Source organism: Epithele typhae (genome assembly GCF_022376455.1).
Source record: "Epithele typhae strain CBS 203.58 chromosome Unknown BXZ73scaffold_43, whole genome shotgun sequence".
Lineage (NCBI taxonomy): Eukaryota > Fungi > Basidiomycota > Agaricomycetes > Polyporales > Epitheliaceae > Epithele > Epithele typhae.
Window position 1 is genome coordinate 248,031 of NW_025954234.1, and position 12,843 is coordinate 260,873.

Genomic DNA, 12,843 nt, shown 5'->3' on the forward strand with positions numbered 1-12,843 from the left:
CATCCTCCCACTTGGCCAGCTACGGCGATGTCCTCCTCGTCTGGGCTCCCCGCGGTCGGCGCCCACTGCGCCCTCGCCGCCTGCAATCTCAACGACTTCCTCCCCATCCGCTGCCAGTGCGCCGCGCTCTTCTGCGCCGCCCACATCGCCCCCGACGCCCACGCGTGCCCGCTGCTCGCCGCCACCCCGCGCGGCGACCAGTCCGAAAGCTTCAAGCTCGAGCGGTGCGCCGCGGCGGCGTGCACGAAGCCCAGCCTCGAGTCCTTCGTCGCCCGCTCCGCCGCGGTCGAGGGGCGAGTGCCGGCGCTGTGCCCGGGGTGCGGGCGTGCGTTCTGCGCCGAGTACGTCGCCCGCTCCGCTGCCCCCTGGGCTCGTGCTCACGCTGCGCACGCAGGCACCGCGAACCCGCCGCGCACGCTTGCGCTCCGCCACCGCCAGACCCCGCCGCGCCTCCCGCCCCGGTCAAGAACGCAGCGGCGAAGGCGCTCCTGGCGGCGCACTTCGGCACACCGGCCTCTCGCGATCGGGCGGGGTCCAAGCCAGCCGCGGCGGGCTCTGCGCGGGCGCAGGAGGCGAAGCGCAAGGTGGCCGCGATGAAGATGCGACAGCAGGCCAAGGCGGGAGACCCGAAGGATGCAGCTGCGTCCGTCGCCGTCGACCAGCGGTTGCACGTCCGCGTCGCACAGGCGGGGCAGCCAGCGACGGAGCGCGTCTTCTGGTTCCGAAAGGTCTCGTCTTCGTCCGATCCCCGCTCCCACTCTCATGGACATCCTCGGCAGGGCTTGGTTGCCGGCAGGGCACTCGACATGCTCGCCACCCACTTCCGGATGACCATCAGCGACTCCCAGGTGGGCGGTCATCGTGGGTCGCGCCCTTCACTCTGCTCATTCGTCCGACAGCCTCTCAGACTGCTGCTCACCGACAACGGCGCAGATGGCGCCGCTCTGCAGAACGATCGGCCACTTGAAGAGCAGATCTCCGACGGTTCGACCCTCGTACTGAGCAGGTAATGCACACTAGCACCAGGCGCAGCCTCCGCTTCCAGATGAGAGCGAGTCGTAAATTACCATTACATTCAGTCCCATAGCACATAATATGCAGAATCAAACACGTATGGACATGACATGGACATCTAGAAGAGACAGCTATGCTACCAGAGCCGCAAGTCTCCTCAGGTGGGGGACGTTGAGGTATGCGGGGACGTAAGTCTCCAGCCCAGAAACCTCCCGTGGAAGCGGGAGCTCGTACGGCCCGACTTCCTCGGTTTCTGGTGCGAGAAGCAGGTGGTCGTTGCGGTCGTTGGGGGAGACGCGCGATGCGACGACACGGAGAATCTCGGGGGAGATCGGTGTCTGCAGGAGAAGAAGAGTCGTTGAGAGATCTCGCACAGGGACGACCGAGGAAGAGAGCGACGTACCTCGTAGTCGGCAACGTAGTAGTTGGTACACATGCGCTGGATTTGAGTCGGCGTCAGCATCCAGCAGACGTCGTAGATGATCTCCAGATCCGCCGGCGTTGACTTCTTGAGCTGGAGAAGCTTCGTCGCCTGCATGAGGTGCTCCAGCTGCAATGTCCCCTCTGGCATGTCGTGGGACTTGCACCATTCTTCTATACGAGTGATGTTGTACTGGATCTGCATGGCTGCACGGAGCGGTCGGCGACAAGTACGTGCAAAGCAAGCGATGATGCATACCTCGCTTCCATGACGAGAAGTTACGCCTCATGAGAAGGTCGTTGAAGCTCGTGACGCCGATGAGCTTGAGCAGCTCCGTGATGACTTGCTGCACCACCGTCTCCTCCATGTAGTAGCTCTTCAGACTCCTCCACACCTTGTTGAGCAGGTTGAGGATGTCGTCCATGCTGTACGCCGGTTGTGTGTTGGAGTTGAGCAGGCGGTTGAACAGGCGGCCACCGCCGTCGGTCGTCGTGAAGCCCGGTAATGACTGGCTCTCGATGAGCGCGGGAATAACCATCTTCGACAGCCGCTTCTTGGTCTCGAGCATCCATGTGTGGTAGATGTTGTACTCGAGACTGTCGAGGTCGTGTTTGACAACCGAGACGAGACGCTCGTAGTCCGGCCATTCGAACGGCCGGACGGCGTTCTCCTCACCGGGGCCGATGCCTTGCAGCATGTCGCTCTCTGCGACGCAGATGAAGGAAAGCATCTCGTGCACGTTCGACAGCCAGAAGATGCCAGGGATGATCGCGTCTTCGCTGGTGAAGGACTGAACCATTGGTCAGCATATATTATGAATGCGTTCTCGATAGCGACTTACCATGACGTGAGATTGGATGGTCTGCATGACGTTCGCGAGGAACCGCTCGCTCTCGGGGATAAGGCCGTACTTCCACATCTCGTTCGTGATGAGTGAGATAAGGTTCGCAGGGAACAAGATCTCCTTGACCGCCGCCGGGCTCGTCAAGCTCGGTGCAGGGATCTTGAGGCCACGGACGAGGCCGTCCAGGACGTCCTCGTCGAGGCGCTTGATGTCTTGCATCAACCTGATCTTCTCCTCCGCCGGGTCGTCGAACATGCTCGACCGGTCCAACACGCGGAACTGTGGCAGGCCATCCTCGCCGTTGTACGCGACCGAAACCGCACGGGGGTTGGCGTTCTGGCTCCGCTTCGCGTTGAACATGAGCTCGTCCGCGGACGTGCGATGGTCCGAGGGGCTGATTGCGTACACACCCGCGGAGCTGTGCCGCCTTTGGTGGCTGCGGTTGAGATTCGCGAGCTGGCCGTTGGTCGCAGCGGCGGGGGCCTCGGCGAGACGGAGGACGGGAGCGAAGGTTGGCGACGTCGGCTCCGCGCGCACCCCACGAGTGAGCGCGTTGAGCGCGGTGGCACGGTTGAGCTGCTCACGGAGGCTGCTGACCTCGGTCTTGAGGGTCTGAATGACGGAGCTGTCGTCCGCATTCCGCACGGGCTGCGAGTCCATAAGCTTCTGCTGGGTCTCCAGCTGGGAGGCTTGCTGGGCGAGCTCTTCGGTCAGCTTCTGAATCGCGGCCTCCTTCTCCGCGGCCTTGGTGATGGCTTCCTCGAGCTTCCTCTCGACATCCTCCTTGGTGCGCAAAAGCTGCTGGCTCCGAGAGACCTCTTCCTGCACCCCGTTGAGCTGCTCCTGGATCTGACGAGCACGAGCATCTGACTCTTCGTGGCGGGAGACGGCTTGGAGGAGTTGAGCCTCGAGAGTGAGGACCTTGTTCTGCAGTTCCTTCTTCTCTTCGGTGCGCTTCTGGAGGTTTTGAGTAAGCTCGACAACCTTGTTCTCAAGGCGGTACGAGATCTCCTTGAACTTAGACACCGAGCGAGCCTCAGCTTTGAGTGACTTAAGCTCCTTGCGGGCGAGCCTCCTGCGAATGCACGACTGGATGAGGATAACGTTCTTGACATCCTTGTTGAATGACCGGCGTGAAAGGCTAAAAGTATGTTCAGCAAGCTGTAAGGGCAAAAGAGGCTGAAGAACTCACAGGCCGCGGAAGAGGCTCTGCAGGGTGACGACGGCGAAGGTACGCTTTGAATCCTTGAACAACCGACGCCCGAGAGCTCCTCTTGCCCCTACAGACACCGTGAGTAGACACCCTGCACAGAATGAGATGGATACGTACGTGCTTGCAGAGAAACGACAGACATGCGAATGGCGAGGAAACGCTTGCGCTGGAGATACCGGCGGATACCACGCTGCAACCGAATGGCGGCGACGTCCTTACGGATTCTGTTCACCAACCGTGTGGCCATGATACCGCGCCACCATGTCTGGATCTTAATGGTAGCCTCGCGGAGCTGTTTGTATTTCTTGACGGCCATCTTTCGTCTCATGTTCTTCTGCACAATGGTGACGAGCGAGTTCAGACGGTTGGAACGGAGGGATTCGAGAGCAGCGAGCATGCCGGCACGGAAGAAGATCTTGGTTAGGCCAGGCTGGTACTTGTCCGGGTCGTTGATCGTCTTCTCGAGAATGCGAGCGCAGAGAGGCTTGAGCTCGAGGTTCTTGATCATCGGCTCCCACTCGGACGAGTGCACAAGCATATAGTACCTGCACTCAATCACTGAGCAGTAGTATCCAACTGTGTGAGGACTGTACTCACCGTTCGGCGAACTCCTCATATGTCCAACGCGAGGGGTAACCGGCACAACTGATTCGAATAGTCTCCAAGACACCACAAGCACGGAGCTGTCCGAGTACCTGCTGAGGCGTGAACTCCCAAGCACGCTTCTGCTCATTGGGCTTGATACAACGAATGTAGTGGACGTTGGTAACATTGAGGGTCTCCATCAGGCTGACCAAAGATGCCTTGAAGATCGACGCCTGAGTAGGCTTCTTCGTTACACCAGGCCGCTTGGGTCCCGATGAAGCAGCAGCACCACCAGACATAATCGAGACACGTCCCGGGTCAGGGATGACAGAGGCACGACGGTTGGTAGAGCTTGCAGAATCAGAAACCGTGGGCGAGGGTGGCGCAGCATCCGCAGGCTTCGTCGCTGCGAAGGCAGCGTCGAGCACCTCCTTCAAGAATGTGTTCTTGGTTGCCTGCAGGAGCGCCATGTGCTCGTCCGGAACGGTATCTCTGTTCTTCTCCAAGAAGCCCTCCACCTCGTACGTGACATCCAAAGCGTAGTGAGCGATAGTGAAAGCGGAGTTGCCGAAACGGGGCTTCTTGAACACTTTCGCATGTTCGGGCTTTGTGAGCTGGCTGTTCAACTTCTGCAGGAACGACTGGTCTGTGCCGGCAGGCAAACGAGATTCTTCATCCAGGAGCGCCATTACACCAAGTTTGCCTTCGATGACATCGATACAAGGTTGGTTGTCCGAGAAGTCGATGAACGTCCAGTTGATCTTTTCTCTCACGTATTCTTCTTGCTCAAGTTTGAAGACGTGTTGGTTGAACTGTCAATCTCGTCAGTACACCGGTCAGCGAAGAGTCGAACATCGGCATCTATATACCTCTTGCTGCAGCTTCTCGTTAGCGTAGTTGATGCTGAATTGTTCGAACGAGTTCTGGGAGCTGCGCGTCAGCCATGCGTCAGGAAACTGCCCAACTCTACTGACCTTCTTGAAGTGTTCGAAACCGTAAATATCCAGCACACCGATGAACATCTCCGCCCGGCTTGCGGCCTCGCCGTTCTCGCCCGCCAAACTTTCGTTGAGGACGGCGACCACCCACTCGAAGAGGCATGCATACACGAACTTGGCCACGGAGTCCCGCACCACAGTGGCCTGCGCACCGTTGAGCGAAGTGACGATCTTCTCGGAGCGCGTGGTGATCTGCTTCTTGATCGTCCACTTCTTGAACTCCGCCAGCGGCACACCGAGGAAGCGAGTGGATAGCTGTAGCGCCGGGTCGGCGTCGTCGATGGTGGCATCGTTCCGAGACTGAGTAACCTTGATGTTGCCGAGGTGGAGAAGAGAGGAGAGGAGCTTGAAGACGGCCCACTGCTTCTCGACCGAAATACCAATCGTGGATAGCGCCGTCTGAGTTTGCCTAAACTCTTCCGCGTCATCGACACCAGGGATTGGTGTTGACGATGGTCCACCTTGACAGAGGTATTGGAATTTGGAGACATCCGTGTCCAGGCCAAAATCTTTCCGCTCCTTCAGTGGCGCACCGGCGCACAGTTGATAGAAAATGTGGTAGTTGCGTTCCGTCATCGGCTGGAAGACTACCCGGGAGCGTTCCAGGAGATATGTCCGAATCCGGGCACCAACAATCTCTTGTTCGCCGTCGAACAGGATCTACAGAGACATCAACACGCTAACCTGGCGAGCGACATCTAATCACGCACCTGGATGTACTTTCCGAAACGTGACGAGTTGTCATTACGAGTCGTCTTCGCGTTTCCAAAGGCTTCCAAGACCGGATTAGTGGCCAGGATCTGCCGTTCCACCTCACTAGACTCGTCCAGGGAAGCCTTAGCCTTGACCTTGACTTTCGCATTGGGCGGGTTGACAGAGGCGATATAACGCATGATGAACTTGGCCTACGGAGACATGAACACCGTGACAATCAGCGAAGAAAGGATCTAATTACCGATTCGGTCTTTCCAGCACCACTAGAATATGATGAGGATGCATGCGGATGATAGTGTGTAGAAAACGGCGTACCTCTCCCCCGAAACGATGATTGTCTGACCAGTACCATCTCTGGTCATGGCGGTGTAGGCGTCCTCCGCGATGGCGAACAAGTGGGGCTCAAGCTCTCCTCTTCGACGGCCATTATATGCTTGGATGACCTCCGGGCCATAGAGGGCGACACGTTGGAAGGGGTTGACTGCGATGAGAACTATACCGGAGTACGTGTAGATACTATGTTGAGCGTAACGATTGCGGATAGTGTGAAGGACTGCCCGGTTATATCAAACAGCGTGTCAGAAGCGCAGAGAGGACGATGCGATGGAGTATGCGCACCTGAAGGCTCGTTCAAATGAGAGAGGGTTGCAAGGTCATCGGCAGTCTCGAGCAAGGGAGGATTCCGAAGTGGTGGAAGGTCCTCCTTTCCGTCCTTGATGGCCTTTACGGTGGTATCGATTTTGATTTCCTAGCACGGGAAGAAGCGGGGGGTGAGCGCGGGCGAGGGCGGGCGTGGCGGACGGCGGGGGCACCTTTCCGCGTTCGTCGGTAAAGACGAGCTTGACGGCCTCATCTGTTTTGGTATTGGAGATAACCTCGGCGGAGATCCAGCCGAGCTCCTTGTCGGGGAACCATACCCTGGTTCCCTTGCTGTATATGATTTCGGCCATGGAGGCGTGGGGGGCCGGGGGGAGGGGAGGGGCGTAACAAGTCGTCAGCGAGGTTGTCTTGACCAGTCCCCATCCGAGCACCGTTGCCCCCATCCAGTCACACCTGATCGCTGTGACTGTCGGTCACGCCACGCTCTTGCTGCACCCACACGTTCCGCACTGCGCTGGCCAATGCATCGATCCATGCACACTTGCAAGTTGCGGAATACACGTCGTCCTCCCGCGTTCTGATTCTCTCCGAGTCCGCAGGGCGACGAGGGCAAAGGCGTGACAGCCACGTGGGCGTTCTTCCGCGCGGGCGTCTCGCAGGGGCAGTGGAGGCGCGGGCTGGAGTCTGCCCGCGCTGATCTCCCTGCCCTCAGCACATCCCTGCCAAAGCCTCCCACTCTGCACTCCCGCTCCAGCTCGATTCTTGATGCACGACGGTCGCTGAGCGAGCTACCCCACACCCTCTAAGTTTCCCTGCTGCGCCTTCTCATCCATCCCGATATTCTCGGCCCCGCCCACCATGTCTACCGCGGTCGTCAAGTCCACCACTGTCGTCTTTAACGGCCAAAAGGTGCGTGCATACGGATCGCCTTTGTTTCTGCCCTTCTCATGTTACGACCGCAGCGCACCAAGATCCTGACGCGTCAACATCTCCGCAGAGTGAGTGCCCTTTCTGCCCAGGACCCTCCTGTGCTTCAACTCTGCCCCAGTACTCTTGGCTCCCAGATGTCTTTCGTCTCAAAGGAAGCGTACGTCCTTGTGTGTTCTTCCCCGTCTATTATTTCCTGATGTCGCGCAGATCATCCCGCGCATCCTTGGCCCAGTCTTAACGGTCACCATCTTTTCCTCTGGCGCTGCCTACGCCTGGCACTCTGGGACAGACATCTCTCTGAGCAACTCGATTGTGCCGCTTCTATCTGTGGTCGTGAGTGTCTTTCTCGTCTGTAAAGCAGACGCTTGATGAGCCATCGATAGGTTGGCTTGATTCTGGTGTTCAGGTATGTCGTGTGATTAATAATATATCGGTGGACTGCTTACCCCCCAGTCTCACTTCCACCTGGCAGGAACGGGTGAGTGCCTGCACTGTTGTGTGCATTGCATCATCATCGCTCATCTCACGACAGAACCTCTTATGATCGGTACTACGAGGGACGTAAAGACTTCGGAACCATGGTAGCTCACGTACGCTCTCTCTCTCTTCACACCGACACCCCCCTTTGATCACCACCCTTAGGCACGTAATCTCTCCCGTCTCATTTGGATCAACGTTTGTGTATCCCCACCCGACGAGGCCACACGCGACAAGTTTCCCAATGCTACGCTGACCGCCAACCAGCTGCGCCGACGTAAGGTCGACGCGGTCAAGCTTTGCCTTAGCTTTGCGTATGCGACCAAGCACTATCTCCGTGGCGAGGACGGCCTTGACTGGGACGACTACGCCGGTATTCTCCCCGCAGCGGCGCGTCGCCTGGCCGAGGGCAGGTACATTCCTCCCGACAAGTACTCGAACCAGCCCAGCGGGAAGTCGACCGCGTACACGAGCTACAACGCCACCGCACAAGCCACACGTCGCGGCTCCCCGGACGGCGGTGACACCGGCTCGAGCACACCGCACCTGGAGGACTACGAGATCGACGTCGAGCGTGGGCGCTCGACTGGTCCAGACGCGACGAAGCGGATCAGGGTGAAGCGGAGCAAGGACCGCAAGCAGCGCGGCTACAAGTCGACGACCCCGCTCTTGAGCACCCTGAATCATACCCTCGACTTCGCTGCGGACCCGGACAGCCTTTCAACTCCTCTCCCCATGGTGTGAGTGACCCTGATGCATGGTGTATTCCTTGTGCCAGCTGCTGACCTTTGAATAGGATCGCGCACGAGTTGTCCCATTCGCTGTTTAAGTTCCGTAGGGACGGTTACCTCGAGACTGTCGGTCCCGCAGGAGTTAACGCCATGAATCAACTGTGCGTCCTCTCCGTCACTCCCATTATGCTGTTACTCATGTCGCTGTAGCGTGCAAGGGATGATCGACATGATGACTTGCATGGAGCGTGTCGCCAACACGCCCATTCCGCGCTCCTACAGCATCCACCTGAAGCAATGCGTGACACTCTATCTCTTCTCCCTACCCTTCACACTTGTTAAAGACCTCGGCTGGGGCATGATTCCGCTCGTGACCGTTGTCGCATTCACGCTCATGGGCATCGAGGGCATTGCGGATGAGATTGAGATGCCGTTCGGTCTCGACACTTCGGACCTCCCCCTGGGTGAGCTCTCGCCTATGCCCTTATGATGACACGATGTTGAACTCCGCACAGAACGCTACTGCGAAGACCTCAAGGAGGAAATCGAGTAAGTTTGCATGTGTTGTCCTGTTACAGGAGTCCCCCTGACTTTTGAACCAACAGGTTCATGGTGGAGAAGTTACCGGAAGGTGGTGAAGGTATTGCGGGTTACGATGATGGCGAGGGCGATGACTGATGATCTAGAGGACTCTTATGGACACTCATGTTTGCTGCATATCCCCAGTCTAGCATTGTGTCGAACAAAGCCAACACATATACCATGAAGTAGTCTATGCGAAGTCTGGCTGACAGTGCTCTCCGGGCCCGTAAGGCTGAAATCGCGACGTCCGTCAGAACCGCCGGAGACCTGCCACGCACGTCGCTCACCTTCTCCGTGAGCGCGGTGAGCCCGGCTGAGTTCTCCACCGTGTGGCGTCCACTCTGAGGGCCGGGTTTAGGCTTCTGGCCGTTCTTGAACGCGTCGAGGATTTTGCGGGTGGTGTCGGCCGTGAGGTCCTCCTGCACCTAGGTGAGGGTCTGCGCGGAAGATACAATATAGACACACGCACGTAGAAGTCATCCCCAACAACAAGCATGGGGGCACTACTGCACGCGCCCTGGCACTCGACCTCGATGACGGTGAACTTGCCATCCTTGGTCGTCTCGCCCGGCTTGATACCGCCTAGATGGCTACAGACGGTGTCGAGGATGTCGTACGCACCGCGAAGCATGCAGGGTGTTGTCGTGCAGACCTGTACAAAGTGCTCGCCTATGGGCTCACTGTATGCGCGGCGTATAGATGAGATAGGGCGAGGGTGATGGGTGATGGAGCAACGCACCGGTTGAACATGGTGTAGAAGGTCGCGACTTCGTAGACGCGCATGGGAGGCATGCCCAGGAGCTTAGCGACGTAGTTCATGACGGAGATGGACGTCCATCCCTTATTCTGCCGCTGGCCGAGGTCGAGGAGGGGGATCACGGCGGCCTTCTTGTACTGGGGGGGATAGTGGGAGATGATGTCCTCCGCACGCTTTAGGTTGTCCGGGGTGAACTCGAAAGGAATCTGGGCACGTACAGTGAGCGATTGTAGTGGAACGGAGAGCAGTGCAACACACCTTCGGGTTATTGTAGGGAGTGTCGCGGTGCTGAAGGAGAATCCGGAGATTAGTGGAGGAGAGAAAGCGGCGGGGATGATACGTACGACGAAGAGAGCGTCCGAGCGTGCGGGATGGGAGGTGACAAAGGACCGCGCGGCATACGAGGGACGGGGGGCGCGCGCAGCACGAGCAAGTGCGCGTGCGGCGAACATAGCGTCGGACGAAGAGGACGAGCGGAAGGTGGCAGCACGAACGTCGAGCAGGGCGGACACGGCGGCAGAGGCGCCTGGTGACGCGTGACGCGTGACGTGCGCAAGCCTGCAAAAGGCAGGCGGCACGTGTGGTGGGAGCGCGACGGGCGACTCGCGAGCGACTCGTCAACGGTCTGCGTCAGGCAGACGAGCACACGACGCAGTTGGTGCGCAGTTTTAGCGCGCGTTTGTGGACTGCGTGCGCGTGTCGCAGTTGGCAACAGACGACGGGGCGAGCAGAACAGCCAAGACAGCGTCGGTCGCGCGCAGGTGAGCTGGGCGGGGCTGTGGTGTGATGCAAGCGCCCGAGGTCTGGTGACTGGCGGGAGGTGGTCTCGGGGCCAGCGCTCTCGTCTCGAACGCTGCCCGTCGCTCTCGGCGTCTCCGCCTCGCTCTTCTCCTCTTTCTCCCGCCCACCAGCCAACCCACCGCCTGCCCGACGCCTCCCGCCCCTCCTGCCCTCTTGCTTCCCGTCTCTCCTTCCGCCCCGCACGATCTCCACTCACGCATAGCCCCACAAGGCCAACTTCCGCCCCGCCTCTCGCCCTGTATCTCTAGCATCACTTCCTCCCCTCACCATGGCCACCCACGGTCCAATTAATGGCGTCAAGATCTCTCGTATGTCTCTCTCTCCTTCGCTTGTTCCCCCGTTTTCCACCACACTTCCGTTTCCTTTACCCCCGATTCCCTCGTCCTCGCCCTCCCATCGCGTTCATCGCGCCCCTCTCCTTGCCTCGCATGTACCTGGATCGACCATCCGTGCTCACTCCTATGCTTTCTTTCTCGCTCTTCCTCCCCAGCCGTCGACGATCCGCGCAAGATCGTCAAGGTCGTCGCCTCCGACGGCAAAACGGGCGACACTCGTGATCTCATCTACACCAACTGCAAAGTTATTGGCAATGGCTCCTTCGGCATTGTTTTCCAAGCCAAGCTCTTGGAGGATTCCACCCCAATTTGCGACATCGCCATTAAGAAGGTCCTCCAGGACAAGCGGTTCAAGGTCCGTCCGAACGTCTTTGTGGCCCGTGCGCGTCTAACATCGCTCCCGCCCCATCCAGAACCGTGAGCTGCAGATCATGAGACTCGTCGCGCACCCCAATGTTGTCGACCTCAAGGCCTTCTTCTACTCGAACGGTGACAAGGCATGTTCCCACTCCCTTTTTCCCAGCTTCTCCCATCCCATCAACAGCCGTGACACGTCCGTCCCCTATAACCTTCTCGCCCTAATTCCCTGATTCTGCGCCTTCGTTGCGATGTCGGGCTAACGTTGTGTTGATTCACAGAAAGACGAAGTGTACCTCAATCTTGTGCTCGAATATGTACCTGAAACCGTGTACCGCGCCAGCCGGCACTATGCCAAGCTCAAGCAGCCCATGCCTATGCTCCAAATCAAGCTGTATATGTACCAACTCCTCCGCTCCCTCATGTACATCCACTCTATCGGCATTTGTCACCGCGACATCAAGCCCCAGAACCTCCTGCTCAACCCAGCCACCGGCGTCCTCAAGCTGTGCGACTTCGGTTCTGCTAAGATCCTCGTTGCGGGCGAACCCAACGTGTCCTACATCTGTTCGCGCTACTACCGCGCACCGGAGCTTATCTTTGGGGCGACCAACTACACGACCAACATCGGTGCGTGCATATTTTCCTCGCATCACGGCTCAGTCGGCTCACTGGATGTATGCTATCTCAGACATTTGGTCGACCGGCTGTGTCATGGCGGAGCTCATGCTCGGGCAGCCCCTGTTCCCTGGAGAGAGCGGCATTGACCAGCTGGTGGAGATCATCAAGGTGCTGGGTACACCGTCGCGCGAGCAGATCAAGACAATGAACCCGAACTACATGGAGCACAAGTTCCCACAGATCAAGCCTCACCCGTTCTCCAAGGTACGGGAATGAAAGTTAGCGTATATGCGTTGGTGAACACAGCCACTGACTGCTGGTGCTGCAGGTGTTCCGTCCGCGCACCGCTCCCGAGGCGATCAATCTGGTCGCGAAGCTGCTTGAGTACACGCCCGAGGCGCGGCTGAGCTCGGTCGAGGCCATGTGCCACGAGTTCTTCGATGAGCTCAGGCAGGAGGGCGCGAAGATGCCGAACGGCAAGGAGTTCCCGCCGCTGTTCGACTTCACCAAGGAGGGTCAGTGCCGCACACCTGGGCCGGTTCCCACTGTTGGAAGTGACGCTCACATGCTGGTCCACTTCGTAGAGCTTTCGGTACGGCCGGACCTTATGCGTCAGCTCGTTCCTCCGCACTGCGAGCCGGAGCTGGGGTCGCGGTCGATCCACCTGGATTCGTTCGTGCCGATACCACTGGAGCAGCTACGGATCTCCTTGGACTAGTTGGAGGCGAAAGGAAGCCAGAAGGAGTCCGAAGCCCTACGCGGCGCGCGCGCTCGCAGCGTCCGGGGGCCATGTAGCATTGATGATATGGTCGTTGCCGTCGGCGGAGCGGGGAGGAGGAGGTCACGGAGCCGTGTTTGTCGGA

At 58.7% G+C, this 12,843-nt stretch overlaps 5 protein-coding genes across 5 annotated transcripts; 3 read left to right on the forward strand and 2 right to left on the reverse strand.

The window, feature by feature from the left end:
• Window positions 1-27: 27 nt before the first annotated feature.
• On the forward strand, window positions 28-1,010 carry BXZ73DRAFT_50669 (uncharacterized protein; the record flags this gene model as incomplete). The annotated part of the gene is made up of 4 exons (XM_048020480.1): window positions 28-341; window positions 395-728; window positions 780-848; window positions 900-1,010. The coding sequence occupies 4 exons, from the start codon at window positions 28-30 to the stop codon at window positions 1,008-1,010; spliced, it is 828 nt and encodes a 275-aa protein (XP_047875525.1).
• A 135-nt stretch (window positions 1,011-1,145) lies between these two features.
• Window positions 1,146-6,739, reverse strand: BXZ73DRAFT_103719 (P-loop containing nucleoside triphosphate hydrolase protein; the record flags this gene model as incomplete). The annotated part of the gene is made up of 14 exons (XM_048015670.1): window positions 1,146-1,352; window positions 1,418-1,641; window positions 1,694-2,225; window positions 2,277-3,420; window positions 3,472-3,559; window positions 3,610-4,037; window positions 4,090-4,889; window positions 4,947-5,000; window positions 5,052-5,735; window positions 5,786-5,980; window positions 6,031-6,052; window positions 6,105-6,342; window positions 6,408-6,537; window positions 6,602-6,739. 14 exons carry the CDS (start codon window positions 6,737-6,739, stop codon window positions 1,146-1,148), a joined length of 4,884 nt encoding a protein of 1,627 aa, XP_047875526.1.
• Window positions 6,740-7,247: 508 nt separating this feature from the next.
• Window positions 7,248-9,205, forward strand: BXZ73DRAFT_103720 (UPF0187-domain-containing protein; the record flags this gene model as incomplete). The annotated part of the gene is made up of 12 exons (XM_048015671.1): window positions 7,248-7,298; window positions 7,352-7,387; window positions 7,438-7,476; window positions 7,527-7,652; window positions 7,703-7,725; window positions 7,792-7,797; window positions 7,852-7,909; window positions 7,962-8,536; window positions 8,593-8,688; window positions 8,738-8,991; window positions 9,043-9,076; window positions 9,133-9,205. 12 exons carry the CDS (start codon window positions 7,248-7,250, stop codon window positions 9,203-9,205), a joined length of 1,371 nt encoding a protein of 456 aa, XP_047875527.1.
• A 94-nt stretch (window positions 9,206-9,299) lies between these two features.
• BXZ73DRAFT_103721 (thioredoxin-like [2Fe-2S] ferredoxin-domain-containing protein) lies at window positions 9,300-10,318 on the reverse strand (the record flags this gene model as incomplete). The annotated part of the gene is made up of 6 exons (XM_048015672.1): window positions 9,300-9,341; window positions 9,397-9,528; window positions 9,579-9,789; window positions 9,849-10,072; window positions 10,125-10,154; window positions 10,211-10,318. 6 exons carry the CDS (start codon window positions 10,316-10,318, stop codon window positions 9,300-9,302), a joined length of 747 nt encoding a protein of 248 aa, XP_047875528.1.
• A 617-nt stretch (window positions 10,319-10,935) lies between these two features.
• Window positions 10,936-12,698, forward strand: BXZ73DRAFT_91383 (Pkinase-domain-containing protein; the record flags this gene model as incomplete). The annotated part of the gene is made up of 7 exons (XM_048025953.1): window positions 10,936-10,975; window positions 11,158-11,357; window positions 11,416-11,499; window positions 11,641-11,989; window positions 12,051-12,244; window positions 12,309-12,495; window positions 12,565-12,698. 7 exons carry the CDS (start codon window positions 10,936-10,938, stop codon window positions 12,696-12,698), a joined length of 1,188 nt encoding a protein of 395 aa, XP_047875529.1.
• Between the last annotated feature and the right edge of the window lie 145 nt (window positions 12,699-12,843).